Source organism: Haliotis rufescens, unplaced genomic scaffold, assembly GCF_023055435.1.
Source record: "Haliotis rufescens isolate VD_foot unplaced genomic scaffold, xgHalRufe1.0.p SCAF_3, whole genome shotgun sequence".
Classification (NCBI taxonomy): Eukaryota; Metazoa; Mollusca; class Gastropoda; order Lepetellida; family Haliotidae; genus Haliotis; species Haliotis rufescens.
In genome coordinates, this window is record NW_025964001.1 from 47515769 (window position 1) to 47538567 (window position 22799).

General features: G+C 37.2%; 1 protein-coding gene across 2 annotated transcripts in view; it reads right to left on the reverse strand.

Annotated features, from left to right (window-relative positions):
- Window positions 1-7408: 7408 nt before the first annotated feature.
- The window catches only part of LOC124149744 (GTP cyclohydrolase 1-like), a 132660-nt gene continuing 117269 nt past the window's right edge, over window positions 7409-22799 (reverse strand). Inside the window, exons 5-7 of one of the 2 annotated variants that reach the window (XM_046521498.2) lie at window positions 20808-20892; window positions 15718-15744; window positions 7409-10131 (exon numbers count right to left, since the gene is read on the reverse strand). In XM_046521498.2, coding sequence (XP_046377454.2) covers window positions 10002-10131; window positions 15718-15744; window positions 20808-20892 — 242 coding nt within the window. In that variant the 3' untranslated portion in view covers window positions 7409-10001. The remainder of the gene's footprint in view (window positions 10132-15717; window positions 15745-20807; window positions 20893-22799) is intronic. The other variant, XM_046521499.2, reaches the window with a different exon arrangement.

The following is a 22799-nucleotide window of genomic DNA, read 5'->3' on the forward strand; positions in this document are numbered from 1 at the left end:
CGAGTTCCTAAAGACCTAGTCTACCCCGGATCTTCACGGGGAAAGACAAGCACAAGTTGCTGAAGACCTATTCTAACACGGATCTTCACAGGGAAAGACAATCATGAGTTGCTGAAGACCTAGTCTACCCCGGATCTTCACAGGGGGAGACAAGCAAGAGTTGCTGAAGACCTATTCTAACCCGGATCTTCACAGGGGGAGACAAGTACGAGTAGCTGAAGACCTGTTCTACCCCGGATCTTCACAGGGGAAGACAAGCACGAGTTGCTGAAGACCTAGTCTACCCCGTATCTTCACGGGGGGAAACAAGAGCGAGTTGCTGCAGACCTAGTCTGACCCGGATCTTCACGGGGGGAGACAAGCATGAGTTGCAGAAGACCTAGTCTACCCCGGATCTTCACGGGGGAAGACAAGCACTAGTTGCTGAAGACCTATTCTAACCCGGATCTTCATTGGTCGACAACACTCCATTAGAACCACTAGTATCATATACAGGTTTATTTATTTTCGTAAACAAGAAACGATAATATGATCTTCATTTACATTTGGAATCCAGTCCTGGGTATGCAATTAAATGTTTTCAAACATTAACTATATGTTTAGGCTTTTAATTTTTATTCATTGGTTTACAGACCCACTGACAGTAATTTTTTTGAATGTCAAATAAAATGAAAATTTGACATGTCATCCTGTTTTTCCTGCAGCGGTCACAGTCTGGCATAATTAATAATAGCAAAACGATCTCGCAAATCGATTGTCAGAATGAAAGGACATGTAACGGAAACTCTGAAGGGATGTTTTCTCAGTGTGGAGAATACAATAAATGCACAGTCAATATACATATTGCCTGAAAAATGAGTTAGACTCCATAATTTAAACTCCTCTATTTAATTTGCATCTATTCTGATCTAACGAAGATCAAAGTAACTTTTGTCAGCAATTAAAAAGTAAAACAGAAAGTACAGAATATATTGTGAACACATATATGACTTAGATTACAGTGATAATGTTTTCACATACTTTTCTGCAGTTTCATCAGTCTACATTTAAACAGTTCAGTGTAAGTTGACCATCTGCTGCCCTTTTTTGCTGAACTTGAACCAGTTCAATGGTCCCTAGCTGAGCCTCGGGGACATCTTCGTCCTCTTCAGATTCTGGTGTTACGGTGTTTCCATATGTCTGTTGCAACGATGTGGCAATTTCACCTGACTGGTTTGTGGGAGAGTATGCTGCAATAACGTCGTCTTCAGACACCATTCTCTCCAGATGTTCTGTTGGTAGGGAATTGGAACGAAGTCCAAATTTGGCTTCAGTAACATACAAGGCTTTGTATGGTGATTGTTTGATACCAGAATGGTGGCTGCTGTTGTTTTTGAATAGTACAAAACGAAGTCCAAAAGGCCAGTCTGTTGAATCATACCTCACTGAAATCAGATCTCAGTTCTCGCTACCGCTAAACAAGGTCTGAGGACATCCAATTACGGGTCACGTCAGAACAACTTTTCATGGGACCAGTCAGAGCATTGCTTACCAGATGAGGAAAGTGACAGTCGGAATGTGTTTTCTAATTATGAAACCTAGAAAAGGTTAACACGGTTAACGACAGTTACGGCCTGTTCGACTGATTCCACCAAAGTCATCGTCCATCTCTCGCTTCAAATGGATAAACATTTGAAGGGGAGAGACGTTACATTGCACGTGTGAAGTACTGCCATACAATCTCAGTCATAAAGTAGGCATTCCAGAATGTTCTTTTGTTCAGTTTTCAAATTTTTAAGCGAGAACTTTGTAAACATTTTTTTCAATAGTGTAGTCAAGAATGGATGTCGCCAGTTTAAAACTAGTGCTGTAAAGTTCGAGAATGTTGAAACATTGTCCCCTCACTTTGTAGTGAGCATGTCCTTTACGTCACTGTTTAAACGTTCAACTGAACCTTTGCTTTGTGGGTGTCTGGGCTTCCCATGGACCGTCAGAGGTTCAGGCCATAGAAGCTTGAGCTCAATAACAAATGCTGTAAATTCTCTATCAATGCCATATTTGGCTTGTAATCTGTTTTACTTTTTATTTATTTGGAAAACAAAGAAAATTAGTGATGTCTTGACATTTGTTGACATCAGATTGATTCCATTATATTATATTATATTATACTGCAAACTTAGAGAAGTTACATTGATTCAAATCAAAATGAGATTAAATTACGGAGTCTAATTCATTTTCAGTCAATCTGTCTAAAATCCAGTCTCATTTTTCAGGCAATATGTATATTGACTTAAAATTTCAGACAATATGTAGATTGGCTGGGTGAATCAGTCAAAATGCATATTAACTGAAATTTTCAGTCAATATACATATTGCCTGATTAAGCACACCCCTATTTCTGAACCATGACAAATGGCAAAATTCATGGCATGGGATGACTGACCACAGGAGCTGGGAGATACACCCTCAAACCATTACCGAGCCCCCGCCGTATGCAACAGTCGGTTTAATGTTCCTGGGGGTGGAGGCTGTGTTCCGGTGGCTCCAAACGCCACCAAACTCTCGTTCTTCCATCAGTGACATCGAGCAGAAAGCGACTTTCGTCTGATCAATGGATCCGTCTCCAAGTTCTCAGATTTCAGTTCTATCGCGCAATACACCATGCTCAACGAGCAGCTTTGTGGTGATCTCTCAACAAGGGATGCTTTATTACTCGTCTCGGCCTCAGTCCTGCAGGTTTGAGCCGGTTCCTGAGGGCTCTGGTGCTGAAACGACGATTGGGCAACCACAGCTGTTTCAGACGAGTACTTGTTACAAAGAGTTCTCGTCGTCACAGGTGGTCTTCCGGATCTGGGACGGTCCTGTATATCACCGGTCTGAGCATGTTACTTGACTAAACGGCTTACCACAGTGTGATGATACCCCAAATTCCGAACAATGGCATTTTTGAGCTTAAGAAAGACATTTTAATGTTTGGATATACTGCCTGTAGAGATACTCAGGGGTAGCTTGATGCACGGGCATACCATGCATTGCACGTGAGTTTTCATCATGCATGACTGATTACATCATCTTGAGAAAACATAATTCCTCCCGTAATTATATCTTTTATGACTGTTACAATTATAGGGACCAAACAATAATGAAATATATTAGGGACGTCTTAACTTTTTTCTTTATGTAGATATGCCAAATAGCTTAGCAGCTTCTTTAAATACCTTGACAGTTGCAGCAACTTTTTGAATAGTTACTACTCCTTTCCAGTATCCTCGAGGGCCGTAGTAAATCTAATTCATCATTCATAATTATCCAGTCAGCTTCCAAATGATTTTTCACTTATCTGAAATTCATACAGAAGTGATGTGGTATAAAATGCCTACTTTAACTGAGCTTGTTGAAATGAAAATGATAAAGTCCATTGGAAAAGGTTTCCAAGTAGTGAAGGAACTGTACCTTATCAAAGATTGTATATATAAAAATACCTCCATTGGCTCTTCTTGAGCTAACAGATAAAACAAGAAAAAAGTGCAAAGCTCACAAACCCCCCGTCATCCACGCTGGTAAACAACAAATAGTAAATAGTTTGTTAATTAATGAAATATTACATATTTCTAACTTATTTTAATTTCAATGTTTTAAAAACTAAGATTGAGTTCCAGTGACAATTGACCCCCCCCCCCCCACCCATCTCCCATGTTACCAGTATTCCCTACGAGGAAGTAGATCAACATGAACACCTTTGAATAAAAATTTGATTGAGGAGTTACATAAGAAGAATTATCAAAAAGACCAAAAATTGTTGAAATAAAAACACATAAAAAATGGAACAATATCATATAAGAAAATCAATAAATTAATAATTTAAATCTAGCCTTAACAGATATGGTAAAGGATTCATAAATTCAAACTAACACGAAGCACAGATACTTATGATGAGATACATGTGAGGAAACAATTTTGGAAAATATATTAGCTATACAAAACCAGTCATCAAAATTTCTAAATTCCATCATGTTTCCATGAAAACAGCAAAAGAGAAAACTTTCAGAATCTTATAAAAGATAAAAAACAATCATAGTGGTTAATGTAGCAAGTTTGCTGAAGTTAGGATACATAATATTGAAACATGGATCGTACAAAAACTCTACCCAAAATTTATGTTTCACCATGATTCCATGGAAACGGCAAAAATTAAAAAATTCAGAATCTTAAAACTAGCAAAAGGCACAAGTACTCATTGTGGTTAATGTGTGTAGAAAATTTGGTGAAGCTAGGGTGCAAAGATAAAAAGATATAGGCCGTACAAAACACCCACCCTAAAAGTTTAAGTTTCTTAATGTTTCCATGGAAACGGCAAAAATTAAAAAGTTCAGAATCTTCAAACTAGCAAAAGGCACAAGTAGTCATTGTGGTAAATGTGTGTAGCAAGTTTGGTGAAGCTAGGGTGCATGTTTAAAAAGTTATGGGCCGTACAAAAGCTCGGATGGAAGGATGGACGGACGGAAGGACAGACGAAGAGAACGCTATATAACCCCGATTTACTTCGTAAACGGGGGTATAAATAGAGCCCGGACTATGGACACTAAGTCATATGACCTAAGAACAAATGGACAACCATGATCATAAGTATGTGATTAACCAAGGGTTGATAGAAAAATCCAGATAGAAAGTATTTTAGTTATTGCTTTCATTGGCATAGTGCTGATTCATCAAATACACTTTACCCCCATGACATGATGGAACTACACACGTTCACCTGGTCAGGGTGGCTTACTTACTTCCATGGGTCAAATGTAATGGCATGATTGACAAGATCATTTCAGGAGCTGCACCTGGTCCATGGTAGTGTGATCAAATGTTTTTGTCTTATGCCAAAAATTGCTGGATCTAGTTGGGATTATTTTCAGGGCCGGGGCGTGGTGGCATTGTATCCCTGAAAACAGCCCGGGATCAGATCTAGGACAGGGGTGATCAAATTAATGTTCTTTTTGTCTTTTGACATTATGATAAATAAAGGACCCACATGGGGTCATTTTCGGTGTCTTGACCTGGTCTAGAAAGGGTGTGGTGCCATGCCCCCATCAATATACTACTCCTCCTGATTATAGATTTTATCTGTAACATCTGTATGTTTCCTTTTAGGCTTTGTATATAATGCTTAATGTTGGGCGAGAGTCCTTTCAACTCTTCTCCAATCACAATTATATTAAACAGTCTGGTTATCTGATTTCAAATTTAATCATTATTATAACAGATCACTAATAGGGACGTCTCAATTTCACGTGCAATCTACATACTATTAATCCTTGTGACAGCTGATGCACTTAAGAGTGAAAATATCGCAAGCCACTCAGAATGTGCATCAGGATATGAGTAGTTTGATATAATTATTTGCTTTAATTTTGGCAATATGCGTTTTGTTTAAACACAATGAAAAATGCAGACTGTCAGTTCCACACTGCTGTGGATACGGATAACAGAACTATGTCCTAATGATTGATGAGGAAAAATGTACTGAAGCAATTAACTAATCCCCAGTTTCAAAACAAATTATTCACGTACCTCTCACGTAAACTCTCATTGTACAGTATTGTGTTGTGAACATTTTAGTGTGCGATATTCACAAATCTGTTTGTAAAAGGCAAAGATGCTAATGCTTTAGTAAAGACAAAAAACCATAAGCAATGTATAATAAATATGGTACTTCAATATTAGAATTTTAAAACTGGACATGTAACTATTGAAAGAAGAGATGGCTTAATGTTCTCAGGTAATTCACATTCATTTGTAACAAATGATAGCTTTTATTTCGGAACAATTATTTATAGATATGACTTTGTCAGATAAAACTCAGGGGTATAATCTAATGTCTACCATCAGCCACGAGGACCAGCACTGACATATTTGTAGACAATCCACCTTTCCATGATTAGGGGTTTGATAATTATGCTTAATATTAGCATATTAAGGGTGGATTTGTGTGGATGGATTATAATTATAATATCAAGACAGGACAGTGCAGTGGTAAATAAAATATTTAAAACGGATTAAAATTGTTATTTTATACAACAAAAACGTTAAGGACCATCCGATTCTGTTAATATCCAAAGTTGTCCAAATGTTTGACAAATCAAAAAAATTAATTTCCCGACTGTGGGACATGTATCGTCAAACGGGTAGGTTTGCAATGAGACCTGAGCCAAAAACGACACCTTATGACGCCTACTTTAATTCGGCTTCACAACAGATTCAGCTTTGTCCCTGTTATCAATGGAGAATTCCGTACAATAACAGGTGTAAATATGTCTGGTCTTATGGAGGAGAGTCATATATATACATATATACCTTCTGTCGTCAGTGGACTAGAACCAGAAAATATAAAATCTGTAGCCCACTTGCTGTTTTGAACAAAACATGTATAGTAATTAGAATCTTAAATCACAAAATTCCATAGATATAGTAAAAACTCTGTTTAAAACGAAATTATTTGTACTTCCTGTTGTTTATGTCATTTGCAGTTTTTAGAAACCTGAAAGTCTCATGGTTGTAGCTCGTGTTTGAATTGTCTAACCTCCGGTCCTATAACTGTAGCTCTCAAGGTATTTTTTTATGGATTTAAGTATATCACTTGATGTTTCGGCAAACATGTGACTCCAATGAAAGAACCATCCCCTCAAGCAGTCCACAAGATTGAAAGTTACATGGCTTTCGGTGAATAAGGTAAAAAACTGACCACTAATTCCCGTTATATGGATTTAATTGTTACCTTGCTTTCGGTGAATAAGGTAAAAAACTGACCACTAATTCCCGTTATATGGATTTTACCTTCTCTTTACCAACAACAACCCCCCCCAATTGTGCATGATTCAAAAACTTCGCCTGCTGTTGCTAAATCTTTCGCTGAAGTTATGACGATGTCCCGACGATGTTCTTAGCGATGTGATACCGTTGCGCTGCCGTACTAGTACCGATCCCCAAAAATTGCCAAATTTGTGCTCCGGTATAGCTCCGGCAACCAGGCCCTTAAAGCTGGGGCACGTGTGGCACAATTGTCTAATGTTCCACAAAAAGAAGTTGTGCCAGAAACTTATAAAAGTGGGTTCAAATCCTGGTTCGCCCTGATCACACCTGTGCTTGTGGGTTTCACCAAAGTGAAGACATCAAAAGACCTGCATCACTGTGGGCTTTCCTCCCACCGGTATCTGACCGGTACTTGTCAACAAACAGAAGTTGTTGTTTAGAAATTGTTGATTGTGTTATTATACTGAATTGGATGTTTGAAAATCAACATAAGGATACTTCACAAACAACAAAACTACCCTTATTTGAAGAGTCAAATATAATTGTAAGTACAAAGCAAAAGGTTCAATTGTCTACCAAATAAAGGGAGGACGTTTCCAGTCAATAATGTTGCAAAGACAAGAACACATTAAAATTTCAAATTTGTTTATGACGAGATAGTTAAGACAAATCTGCAGATGTAGAAAGAGCTGGTCCACAGCTTAAATATGGATAACATTGGCCCTTCACATTTCTTGTATAATTATGAATAGACTTTCTCTACATAATATTGATATATCATTATAGACACACATATGTACAAAAATGTACTTGACTAAATGAAGAAAAACAACAGCAAATGTGAATCAAAACTCCAGGGGGTGAAATGTGAACTGTGAAAGACTTGTAAAAATTCAATACACACTCTCACTAAGAACGAATATCACAATTCTGACCAATTCTGGTCCAATTGCTGATGGTTTACGATCAAAGGTAGACCATGAGGCTATGTAGCTCATCTGACTGACTTATTGTTTGCAACATTATAGTTAAAACATAACATAATGTAAAACTAGAATCATGAAGATCACAAAAGGGTTGACATGTAAACCCAGTAACAACCATGGCACAGATGGTGACTTGGTGTGGTACATGACATCTGGATGGATGTAGCAGGCTGACTTACAACCATGAAGGAAGTGGGCCCCAACAAACAGGAAATTCCCCAATCAGTGTACACAGAAACAGAAGATTGTGGTGCACAGTAGTGTGTGTACCTACTGTGTGCAGCTACTTCATAACAATCATCTTGTATTTATACATCAACTGTCAAGCCAATACAAAGTGACAAATTCCAAGTCTTTGAAACTAAAATATATTAATTCAGAAAGTTGAAATAATGTTAAGTAATCTTGTAATATTAAAGCATACATTTTCACTGTTCAGAATTAGATTAACAAACCCTGATTCACAAAACCACTGAGCAAGGCTGATCAAGTTCATACAGTATTTAAAGGTCAATACTTCAATATGAGCAAATTTGATTTGGAACATGGGCCAAATGCAAAAGTAGAAATTCAGCAAGAAAAAGCAAGCTATGGATTGAGTCAGAGTACATGCTTTAGATTAAACCAATGGAAGCAAATGAACAATTTTTGCATCACAATGTAATGAAGAAATTCTGTATACTTCTGTCATGTTTCATGGCTATATAAAATCAGAGAAAGTAAAGAATATGAAAAAGGTCAAATACTGGTCATTCTGAATGTTTACAGTGAAATAAATAAAAACATTCTGCAACAGCAGTTAAAATAAAAGAAACAAGATAAACAATTGTGCAAGTAATGCTGACATTGTGATAAACATCCAATCACACCATCAGGAAATGATGTCGCTTCGGGAAAAGGTGCCACTGCACTATAGCATGCCTGGACATGTAGTTAAATGTTTAAAATGCCAACAAATACACCCATCCAACAAAAGCTTCCATCAGAAACGAAATTCATGTAGTATCTGTATAAACATGGAGGACTTAAAAATTGATACACTAAAATTTTGATGATTAAAACAAACTATCATGTCATCAAATGGAAACACATACCTGCCAAAGTTAAGCTTCCAGTCTGGACATTTCGGAGATGTTTAAGAGCATGGCTAAAACAAGGTAAACTTACAAATCATGACCCACTACTAACTAAACAGATGACATGAGTTATGGCCAGAAACAGGTTTTTCAATATGGCTGCTGTTTGTTAAAACAACATAGTCATACTCATCACAAGAAGTAACATGTTTTGCACGCTTAGCTTTATAAATGAAGCAGTTAAAGAAGATGTTTACAGAGATCAGAATGCACTTTGCAAGAATTTATAGGCATAGTCTAATTGCAATTAAAGAAAACATGGCACAATATAACACACATATGTTTAACCCAAATACAAATCACTTTTATGTTAACCATTGGCAAATTGTCTAATGGGTCCACTAAACCATTCTCTTTCAGAACAATTACAAACAAAACTAATATATGTTTATGTTTCTCAGACAACAGTATATCGTACCTTCAGTCACATGACACAAGAATATCTCCAGCTTCTTGTAACATAATGTACATCTTGCCAAATAAAACAACAATATCTACTGAACAAAAAATGTTAGGGATCATGAATATTCATGGGGATATTCTTTGCAGTGAAGAATGAGCACACACTATGATTAAATATATCCAAAAGGTCAAGATACCAAACTTTTTTGTTCAGTATATATTAAATAATACTAAATTTTGCTTCACCAACACCCAAAACATGCATGTTTTCATACATACTTCATATAATCACAGGACATTTAATTATGCTGCAACACACAGACTAATCACCAGAATAACCAATGTAAAATAACGGCAGTAGCATCTTGAGACTAGGTACTTCAAATATTCCATTTAACCACAATAATGACAAGACCATCATTAGCAGTTTTCCATATTTAGAGCAATTCTTTTCTTTTGTCCTTTCGCCTCTAGATTAAATGTTTACAGATAACATGAACAACAATATACTCCAATACACAGTTCTAAACAAAGGCAGTCCAGAACCACATCATGGACATGTGAGTGATCTTCAATATATATTATATGGGATACAAAATGTAATCCATAAAAATAATTAATAAATCTTTGCTTTCTCATTTCCCTGTTACTTATTAGTGAAGACCAATCACAGGCAGGTAATGGAGGTATTGGCCAATCAGGTACGGTGTATAAGCGAGAGGAACTCTTCTCGAGTTTTAGGGTCTTCTCGGAACACTCCAAGCATGGTACTTGTCACTGTCTTGCTGTTGAGCTTCTGCACACCACGCATCACCATACACATATGGCTGAAACACAAAAATCTCAGATTGAAGGAGTACAGGTATTTTGTAATTAAAAGAGACAAAATCCTTTCCATATATTCATAATTTGAAATCTCTGCCCAAAACAGTTTCGATTATATGATTCTGACTATATCATGAGCATATGAATAAATGATATCAGCAGAAATAATCCGCCTTCCTAGATATTCCCCTTATTTTAAATATAACTCCAATACTTGAAAGTTCATCTCCAGGAAAAGTATACCCATATGATGATACAGTACTGGAATCTGGGCAAAATGAATGCATATAAATGATTCAAATAAGATGATCGCAAATATAAACAAGAGTCATCCAAAGATGACATATCTCCCCGACGTTGCATGTCGGTAAACTGTGTGTACCTTCAAATGTATTTAGATTGGCAAGGAAATCTTTTTCCTTGATGCCAAAACTAGAAATATAATGAAGGTTATTAAATATTGGTTCATGTAGCTCACTTTCTGATGATCTCATGAAATTGCAATAACAATAACTTCGCAGATTCGCATATGAATAGCTTCGCAGTAGCCTCATTACACAAAGGCATAAAGAGAATGTACTAGGGATTGACAAATAAACAAACCTAAACATCTTGTTTCATTATATGTCAGGGGCTACAAATTAAAAAGATTAAAATCTATAAATAACAAACTGCACTATAAGTGAACATGATTGATATTTGCATAAAGTTTGGTGAATCTCTGTCGCATGGTTTAGAAGATATGCTCCAGACGAGGACATTACCCTCAGTTCATCAATTTTCAATTTAAATTGAAAAAAGAAAAAAAAGAAAAAATCTGTTAATAGCAAAGGCACCACTACATAACCTGCTTGAAAGGTGTAAAAACTTTTGAGAAGTTAAGTTGTATGGTTCGGGAGATATGGTCTGGACAAGAGCACTACCCTCAAATTTCCTAAGGGTTCATCATATTTCCATGGAAACAACAAAAATATCAAATTCTAAAAATCTCTAAATAGCAAAAGGCACTTCTACTGAGCTTGATTGTTAAGTGTACCAAGTTTTGCGAAGCTAGGTTGTATGGTTTAGAAAATATGCTCTGGACAAGAGCAGTACCCTCAAATTTCCTAAGTTCATAATATTTCAATGGAAACGACAAAAATATCAAATTCTAAAAATCTCTAAATAGCAAAAGGCACTTCTACTGAGCCTGATTGTTAAGTGTACCAAGTTTTGGGAAGCTAGGTTGCACGGTTTAGAAAATATGCTCCGGACAAGAAAACTACCCTCAAATTTCCTAAGTTCATCATATTTCCATGGATTACGACAAAAATAAAAAATTCAAAAAATCTCTCAATACCAAAAGGCACTACTACTGAGTCTGATTGGTAAGTGTACCGAGTTTTGTGAAGCTAGGTTGTACGGTTTAGGGAATATGCTCCGGACAAACAATGATTACAGACGGACAGACGGACGGACGGACGGACATAGTGATGGCTATATCCCCCGTCATTATATGTCGGGGGGATAAAAATGAACAACAAAAGACTCATACAAGATGAAAGGAGTGCAATGATGCTTGAAATATCCTGGTGCTACATCTGACTTGCGGACCCATGTCAAACATGTAAAAGGAGTACCATGTCTGACTTATGAAAACAGTTTGGGACCTATATCCAACATGTAATTAGATACAATGTCTGACTTAAGCAAACAGTGAGGACCTTTGTCCAACATGTAATGGGATACCATGTCTGACTTAGGAAAACAGTGAAGACCTTTGTCCAACACGTAAAAGGATACCATGTCTGACTTAGGAAAACAGTGAAGACTTTTGTCCAATGTGTAATGGGATACCATGTCTGACTTAAGAAAACAGTGAAGACCTTTGTCCAACATGTAATGGGATACCATGTCTGACTTAGGAAAACAGTGAAGACTTTTGTCCAACTTGTAATAGGATACCATGTCTGACTTAGGAAAACAGTGAAGACCTTTGTCCAACATGTAATGGGATACCATTTCTGACTTAAGAAAACAGTGAAGACCTTTGTCCAACATGTAATGGGATACCATGTCTGACTTAGGAAAACAGTGAAGACCTTTGTCCAACATGTAATGGGATACCATTTCTGACTTAGGAAAACAGTGAAGACCTTTGTCCAACATGTAATGGGATACCATTTCTGACTTAGGAAAACAGTGAAGACCTTTGTCCAACATGTAATGGGATACCATTTCTGACTTAGGAAAACAGTGAAGACCTTTGTCCAACATGCAATGGGATACCATTTCTGACTTAAGAAAACAGTGAAGACCTTTGTCCAACATGTAATGGGATACCATTTCTGACTTAGGAAAACAGTGAAGACCTTTGTCCAACATGTAATGGGATACCATGTCTGGCTTAGGAAAACAGTGAAGACCTTTGTCCAACATGTAATAGGATACCATGTCTGACTTAGGAAAACAGTGAGGGACCCTTCCCATAACCATCAATTACAGGGAGTGGACTAGGACAAGAGTAGGATAGGTTGCACTTGCTGCAAGGGCAAACGTGAAGCACACATAATGTAATTTCCAATACTTGCTATTTCCCTTGATTTCCAGTAATTGATAGGACTGTCAATATGCATTCATTTCAGGTTCATGTGATTCAAAGTCATTCAATTAGTTGATAATTGCCACGAAAAGGAAGAATTTGATCAATAAGATAACAGCATGACTATCACAACAGAAGTGATGTTGATAAAACATGATTAACTCTAAAAGCAGACGTGTTATGGATTATCAATAGATTCCATATCAATAGATATAGTCATGGAGACAGGTATCCGAGCAGTGAGTGGGCTCAGTCCAGCTCTGAAACAGGTTGATATCTGTAGAATCAATATGCCAGGTACATTGCTCTCGGTGATGAATCTGTATGTCGTGTAACTTAGTTCCTACAACAGGCTTGTAATGGTTTGTTTTTTTAGGTTCCACTGCTTAATTAAGTTCAAAAAGCGCTACTGAAATCATAACCCTTATATAATGGCTCAAAATGTTAGGCATACCATAATACCTCCAGCTTATTGAAAGAAATGGTTATAAGCACTTCCAGTTTGTTGGTGTCACTTCCTGATTTGGAAAAACATGGGACTTGAACCAAATAAAAATACATTGAACATCTGGGTTGCCTCAGCACCATGCGTCAGCTTAGGTAAGTGGGAATGCGTTTAGGTTTGTTTCTTCACATGAACACCACTAACATTAGTTGTCACCTCATTCTTGTCACTACCCCGCTTTCCCTCCTTACGGTTAGGCAATAAAACAGTGACATGACATGGCTTTATCAATGTCATCTTAGAAGATGGGGATGTAGTTTAGGTAAGTTATTTCTTTCTTACAGCAGTGGCCACCTCATCCTTGAAGAAAACAATTTGCTGACGAAGGTGACTTCCTCACTGATACTAATGACATGGTCAACTCCTATCATCCAACAAACTTGGAAAAGACGCATCGGAGAGTGTGGTGCAGAGGGCACATCATGAATTATCCCGCCTGATGAATAGAATAATCACTAGATAACTCATAACGCTGCTCCAAGACTGAACTGTGAAGATCCGTATGGAAATCCCTCTCAGTATCTACTTGTTGAGAAAACTACCTGTTGTGCCTCTGTTTGGATATAACTGCCTCTAAGCTTCATGCCTCCTCTGCATCTGTGGGTGATGCGAATCCCAAAAGGTAGAGTCTAGTTACCCTAGAAGATTTAGTAGAATGGGTGCTCTGGTCACGTGGAGGTGACCTGTCCCAGCAGACGACCGAGGTGGTGAAATGCATGATCCACATAAATTAAGTCCCCTACGTCTCACTTGAGGGGAAATGCTCCATCCATGCTCTATCAAGAGACGCACATGAAGAAGGAGGGACATGTACATCAGCAGATGTCTTAGCCATGCCATTTAAATGTTTTCCTTGAGCTTTATGATCCATGGATTCAGATCCTTTCAACCCTGTGATATCCTTCTTGATCAACAATATTTCCTGATGAATGACAGCATTAACAGAGGTGGTTACAGCTTTCAGTAACTGTTCCAACCTGAAGAGGCCATGTGCTTCTGGGTTCAACAGCGACAGCAGCTTGCTCTTAGCAGCTCCAGTGCAGACTGCCAAAGCGTGCTAGTCAGGGTTGCCATCAGCAGAAACCGAGATGCTCCTGCCTGTATCTTTGTATCGGGTGGGTTAACACAGGGGATAGAGCTCTTCACTCTTGTCCATGCTTGTGCATCTTCTTACCATGGGAAGCTGCTATAGATTGCTCTATGTGACCTAGCATTGCCTTACCTATGGACGATCTGACCTTTCCTTGGAATGTGAAGACACTGGTGAGGTATTATTCCATCCCTCGTTTACTCCTTGACATTCCTTATCCATAAGTGAGTAACACAAACACATCTAGAATCCAGATTGCAAATAATTTTCCTGCCCTCGAAACATGATAGATGTGGAGTAAAGGGAACTTGATGAGTGCCGCAATCTGGGCAAAGTAATAGAGAATCTATTCTCAAACATGTTACCAACTATCTACTTTAGTGAGTCACTTTGAAAGTAGATAATATCTATTAATTAACTGTGAAAAACCTAACTAGAATATACAGTGTGAAAAGTATAACTGGGCATCTAATTTCCTTGACAAGAGCTTACACAGGAAAGAAGTGACATTTTCCCACCTTGCGCTGATTTCAGTAGAGCATTTTCATTACTGTTGCTTATTAGATAGGTGGCAATGATGTAACAGAGGTAGCTAGGGTATAATCAAAAGATTGTTATGATCCACTATTAGATCAGGACTAATAATACCCACCTCCCCCAATATTCAGCATCTAGTTGTAGATGTTGGAAAGAAGTGAGGTTTTCTACCCTGCGCATGCACAAGAGGCTTGGTAAGGGAGATACTATAAGTGGCACAAATAATTATTGATAGTTGACAGTGAAGGGGACATCTGTTGAAAAATTTGAATATTGTATAGTGTTAGGACTACCAAAATGCAGGATTATGGCATTGATGTAATGGAGGTAAGGTATACAAAGGAATTATTAATGTTCACAGTTATTGAGTAGACGGACAGAAAACAACTTACATTATGTCATGCCTTAAAAGTTGACAGGTAATGTGTCCATGGTCATATGTCAGTAGCTTACTCTGTGGTTCAAGTAACAATGTGGACATTCATGGACCATGTTTGTTGTCAGCTCATTTGTCACTGCCTGCATCAACCAAACACTGACCTAGTCTAGTAGTCCACCAACAAATGAAATTTTATGCAAATCTTCCAGAAAAGACAGTATGCAGGAAACAGATACATGATATACATACAAAGTTATTCAGTCAGTCTATCTTCAATAAACCCATTTGTGCTGGGAAATAATAGGTAAAGGCACCAATTACTATTTCTTTAGTGTGTGTAAAACTGGGGAATACATACATGTTGCAGGAGATGAGACATATATGTGTGTGTTTACATGAAAATACTGAGTGAGGGTGGTGTAGATAAAACATGAAGCAACTAGGTGTATGTAGGAAGGTACACTACATGCTCATGCTAAGTACATGCTGCCATTACCTGGACTGGGTTACATCAAACAGAGGACTGCAACAGAGAAATCAGGAAGTCTTGTTCTCATGTTACACTACTGATGGTACATGTGCAGAAATGCTTCAAGGAACTGACTACAATGGACTGGTTTCTTGCTGGTACAGTGAACCACTACTTTATTCTGCATGGGCTCAATATGCATGAACTAGTATATACCGTATTTTGTAAAGTATAGTGCACACTTTTTTCCCCAAAAAAACACAGCTGGGTAGAAGGGTGAGGTGCATTATACACGCCATAATGAGTTTTGATGGGGTTTTTTCCCCAACGCAAAGACATTACTGTGAGCACGTAACACCAGAATTACCATGTCAACAAATCCGTACTGAAGTACATAAATTAATCATGAATTACATTGTCTGGTTATAAAAAGTGTTCATTGTATGTCTCGAATTATGTTTGGAACTTATTTCATCAATTTTATTCAAAATTCCTTTCATCATTGTTTTCATTCATTTTGGCAAAATCGTGTGTGAAGTGATCAGAAGATCTCACCGTTATTAACAGCAACCACAGTCAGATTACTGCTGTTCACGCCTTGAAACCAACTTTAGTTGACTGAGAATGGATACATATTACATAAATGCCATACTTTGACTCGTTAAAAGTCATATTTGTTGCAGTTTGACGATTTTATGTCAACATGTAGTTCTCGCAACCACGTGCATGGGAGCCTCAACGGTGACTGGTCAAATTGTTCCATGTAAAAAAAATAACCGGTAATAGTGATCATCTGCACCAAAGTGCTACGCTTAGGGTTATTATTATTTTAAATATATTTAGTAAAAACTGCAACTAAAATAACAAGGTATTGGGATATATGTGACCTGTTCCATAAAAAGGACCAAAAGTCGTCGACTATTGAAAACAAGTTACGCATATTTTCAATTCTAAATACTACTAAATAGTATCAAAGAACTCTTTAGAATTTAAACTATTTCAAAGTTGAGGAGCGATTTCCTTGGTATCAGTGAGTGAGTGAGTATGGTTTTACGCCGCTTTTAGCAATATTCCAGCAATATCACGGCGGGGGACACCAGAAATGGGCTTCACACATTGTACCCATGTCGGGAATCGAACCCGGGTCTTCGGCGTGACGAGCGAACGCTTTAACCACTAGGCTACCCGACCGCCCCCCTTGGTATCAGTATTACCGACATGTGGTCCCTTTGTATGGAACAGGTCACATATTATTCCTTATAAAAATATAGTTTTAGATACAATTTTTCCCGATCATTGCAGCAAAATCTTTTAAAGTTCTATCATTGGGTAAGTTTTAACCAAATCAACGGTAGATTCCAAGAAAACGTGTGTACAGCTGTTTCCGGCTTAGTTTACGAGAAAATACACTTGGTAATCTTAACCCCTGCATGTAAAACTATGCCTAGCGGAACCAAAAATACAATTTAGATGGTAAATCAACATGTCTGGAGATTTTTTATCTCAAAATTCAAATTTGTACTGACCAAGTTTCTTATCACCCGTTCCTTTCCCAGAATTCACTGAAGGGGTACAGTGTAATATTTTTCTGCTCACAATATTCGAAATTTCTTTTTTTCCAAAATACTGACTCCGCTAGACGGGTGCGCATTATACTTGGGTGCACACTTATACTCAAGAAAATATGGTATTTGATAGAGATGCAATACCACTGATAATTAACAAAACAAACAAATATCACTCAAAACCACACTGTTAATTTATGTTAAACAAGAAAACTGAGTCATCTACATCACCTGCCATCCTTGCATGCTAAGAGTTGTAAATAAATAATTTTGATAGTGAATATGATCGGAACCAGTCCTAACTAGCCTGATACATTTGCAAGTTTCAAGGAGGAATAAGGAAAGGTATGGCACCAGAAAACAACAACCTAATTTGGACTTGCTACCTTGGAAAGCAAAATATATCCATACAGTGTATCACATTGACATATGAAACAGTTAATAAATTATACAAACCCTACCTACATCTTAGACAATGGAAGTGCTATACCCACATCTTAGCAAATGATAAAAAAAAATCAACAAGGGACATAACTCTTATAAAACATAATTCTCTTTTGCAGTTTTCAAACTTGATGATATATTCATCGTTTGAAGCTGGATTCATAATGTCCTTTGGTTACCAAAATATTGGCAGCGGTTCTGTGCACCAAGTTCAAAAGATCAAACAAGGGCTCTAATTCTGTTAAACATCAATTGTGGATGATGGTTTTCTAGCTCGCTCACCATATTGATCCCAGGTTGACAGTTCACATACCTGTAGTGAGTTGGAAGCTATATTCTGTGATAGTTTTAAACACGAAGTAATAAATAAAGGGGTCACCATAGTAAGTAGGTTTAGTTCATTATGTGTTGACCAATGGCCAGAGATGCGATACACAAAACTATATATATTAATATAAATGATGCTGCTGAGCTGACATTTGATACACGTATGTACAGAAGTACCATCCCCAACATCTGTAGCACAGTGAAACACATACAACCATCATAACACTTATATCCTGCTTCTTTGTCATATGTTAGTCTGGATTCTACCATGAAATTTGAAAATACCTCCTTCTGATTGGTTAATGAGGTACACAATCACCACGTCTGATTGAAATAACTGGTTTGACAGCTGATTTGACAGCAGAAGCAAGTAGAAGTAGAAAAGTACTTCTTTCTCTATCATTGTCAGTGGACATTACAGGTTACACAATGCACAGTTGCAATATGGCTGGCATTATTTTATGTGCAGAAAGCAAATTAAAAAACAAGTGAGAGAGGGTATTTCAAGTTTCACAGAGAGCTTGAAATCTGGTGCTTTTCTGCCTGTGATGTCACATTATTGTGCAGTGAAGAACTATAGCCATGCAAGATGTGCTTCATTTTCTTTAGTTTAGCTTAGTTGGCGTCCACCCTATGTTGGCTCACAAAGTAGCTGTGCTATACACTTTCAATGCCCTCAATATATTTGAATAAAGAAATATGATGATATAAACAAAAGAATGATTGGGCATATACAGTGTAATAGTTTGTTTAAGAGAGTGAAACATACTGTGTTATCAGTGTAGAGCTAGGTGACTTCACAGAGTGCATTCAACATAATGTGGTTATCGTTTCCCATTTGTGTAGATTGATGCTTGTGATGTCAATCACTGGATTGTCTAGTCCAGGCTTGTTTTTTACAGACCACCATTATATAGCTGGAATATTGCCAAGTGTGGCATTAAACAACAAACAAGACAGTCTGGTCTGTTGATGCCCAGTGGATACAACACATTTCTGCCAACCTTATTCAGGGTTAAAACATCTGCTACAGAGTTGCCATCTACTCAATGGTAAAACATTTAGTCCACAAGGAAATGTCCTTTCGGAATTTACTAGTTTCGGACTGTTAATTAAGAACCCCTTTGAAGAAAAAGGTCGAAGAAGAAGTTTAATCATGAATGAAGGCCACATGGTCCAGAGTTCATTTACAGGAATAATATATACTATGCACATGCACAAATTATCTTACAAAAAAACTTTCAATTTTTTTACATTTGTATTTACATAGGTAAATGTCTTTTTAAATATATGGACAGGTTTTTAATAACACAATCATTTCTGGTAGAATGATGAATATGGTTGTACATGGTAACATTTTGGAATTAAATTTTCTCTACTGCTTTTATAAAAAGGACAAATTAACAAAAAATGGTATTCATGTTCTATTTCATAGCGGTTACATTTCATACATAAACTAGACAATGACTCTGTGGTTGTATTAAATCAAGTTTTCTGTACATTTAGATTATGGCAATCTAAATATTTATTTATATAAAGCTTTAAGAAGATCTCTTTCACAGATATTTTTCTGGTTCGAGTAGTGATTCATAAGATGAATAAACATCAAGGAAAGAAGAATTTGTGATTTTGTAATGCCAGTTTTGGAATTCTATATCTTTACATCGTTGTTTGAATATAACCATGAAGCATTTCATATCACCGCAATTCTGAGACAATCACACATATGAAAACCCAGTTTGAAAAAATAATTGTCTTATATAAGTACCCCAGTAAGTTTGACCATTTTCATCAAATGCTTTTAACATATGGTTAAACAGGCATACGGATATCTTGTTTCATGTAATCTAAGTAGTTGACTGTAATAGTGTACACACAGTGATGTTCTTCCCATGGCAGCTCTCCTAAAATTGTATTTGTTGATGTTCTTTTACCAACGGAAAGAACACTTTTAAAGAAATTACTCTGAACCTTTTCAATGCTTTTTCAATAAGTACATCCCCAAACTTCTGAGCCATATTCGAGAACAGCTAGGTGCAATCTTTGAATCAAATATGAGAGAGATGGGGATTTCTTTCCTTATCATATTTAACACAGGAAAAGTCGCTTTCCTTGCTTGAAGAGCCCCTTTGATAAAACTCTCATAATGACATTCTTTCTGGTTTGTTTGTCAATGCAAAAATAGTGTCACAGGATTGTCCCTCTCTAGTGAATACTGAACGGATGTGGTGAAAGTTAGGAAGGTGTAAATGTGCTGTGTAATGTGGTCTATTTGATGTGATCGTCAGTATGATCTCAATGTAACATTCTTCAGTGAACCTTGTTGTGTTAACAAACATTCAAGTAAGGTATCACTGCACATAAGAATGGGTGAAGCCATTCTTGAGATATATAAGACATTTTGTTTTCACAAAATCCTCAAGTAATTGAGCAATCCCAAAAACAAATTTGGTCACAGTCATCTAAACTCATCTGTCCAAGTCTGTCCAGAAACCAAACTTGGCTGGTTGCATTGACAGACAACTAGCTGCTGTCCATGACCAATAGAGCTAATCATAAATATGAAGCTCTGTGGGGCTGCTTTCTCGTTGTCCATGAACTGCCTTGAACAATCCCATTAGCAGACACACTTGACTGACTTCCCTACAAATATCTGTAGAAACCAGCTTCCAGATCAGTACTAGTAGGAATCCAGATTGTTGCAGTACATGAGGTTAATATGGTGCCCCCCCTAAAAAAAATGAAACATGGTTTGTCAAAATTTTACTGTGATGGACTTACGTGGCCTCTATAACTACTGCTACCCCTGAGGGATGGATGGCTTCTGTTATGGCAACTGCTATCTGTTTGGTCAGTCGTTCTTGCACTGAAATTGTACAAAAAGACATTTTAACAAAACACAATACCTTGTTAGTGTAAATGCAGGGAACTGACTTGATCTGTTTCAGCAGATAATCAAGATTGATTATTCTCTGGTGTTGATGTCTCTGATTTACTTGAACTGGGACAATGTTTCTGCTGGTGGACTGAAGTCCTTGACCTTCATCATCCACTCAGTAACACTTATATAGTAAAACCTATCAATTGTGCTAAGTCAAGTTAAGAAAAAAAATGTTTAGGGGGTAAAGATATTAAAACTCTCCCTAACTGTATTGCAAAATGAAAGGTTATCCGACACATTTTGTTGCAAGAAGAGCTTTCAAAAGTGTGGCCACGACATCTAAACGTGAATTGATGCCATATTGATAACAAATTGTGTCAAGATCGGTTTCACATGTGGTAGCTCAGCCCCCGTTTCCGTTGATCGTGCACGCGATACAAACATAATACAAGCATCTGAAAGCATCAACAGGATTTCTTAAATGATGACAGCAATACCTTTTTGCATTTGGGTTAACCGCTTATGGATACGATGTGCTGTGAAATTCGATTTCAATTTGTTTTTTCTTTCAATGAAACTGTCATAATGTTCAAACAGTATATATTCTAAAGACGAATCTAGAAAAAAATGAAGACTTAAACTTAGAATTAAAAATCAGTGATACTCTTCTTTTAGAAACATTTATGATGAAAGTGAGAGGCAAATCAATATCTTTTTCCACTTATTTAAAGAAAACAAAATATGAAGAAAGTAAAAACTTAGAGGAAAATATAAAGTGAATAGAAGAGGAAATTAGGGAAAATGTTCATGATATAAGTGAATCAAATCTGTCAGACTTGTCTAAATATAAGGTACTTTTTGAAAAACTGAAATAGGAAGAATCAAGGGGGTTACAAATTCGAATCAGAATCCAGTGGTCCAAGGAAGGAGAGAAACCATCAAAATACTTTTGTCATCTTGAAAATAGGAACTTTACCAGTAAACTAATTAACAGTATTATAACCGAAAAAGGGGAGTTAATAACTGATGGACAATCCATTTTAACTGAACAAAGAACTTTTTATGAGAAAACTATACTCTTCAAGTGGAGAAATAACTGATGAATCCAAAAATTTATTACACAAACTTAATACACCAAAATTTAGTATCAACAAGTATTTGTCACAAAGTGACGAAATGTCCCCCGCCTGTATATACACCATAGTACCAAATATGAAGACAATCCAGCGATTAGCTCTTGAGATATTGTGGCAACACCGTTTTCCAACTCCAAAAACAGATTTGCCTGCTGTGACCTTGAAAATGGGGTCAAGGTCACCCAAACCGACAGATGTCTGCAGAGTCTGTATATACACCATAGTTCCAAATATGAAGACAATCCAGTGATTAGTTCTTGAGATATCGCGGCAACACCGTTTTCCAACTCCAAAAGCAGATTTGCCTGTGACCTTGAAAATGGGGTCAAGGTCATCAAAACCGACTGGTGTCTGCGGAGTCTGTATATACACCATAGTTCCAAATATGAAGACAATCCAGTGATTTGTTCTTGAGATATCGCGGCAACACCGTTTTCCAACTCCAAAAGCAGATTTGCCTGCTGTGACCTTGAAAATGGGGTCAAGGTCACCAAAACTGACTGGTGTCTGCGGTGTCTGTATATACACCATAGTTCCAAACTTGAAGACAATCCAGCGATTAGATCTTGAGATATCACGGCAACACCGTTTTCCAACTCCAAAAGCAGATTTGCCTGCTGTGACCTTGAAAATGGGGTCAAGGTCACCAAAACCGACTGGTGTCTGCGGAGTCTGTATATACACCATAGTTCCAAATATGAAGACAATCCAGTTTTTAGTTCTTGAGATATCACGGCAACACCATTTTCCAACTCC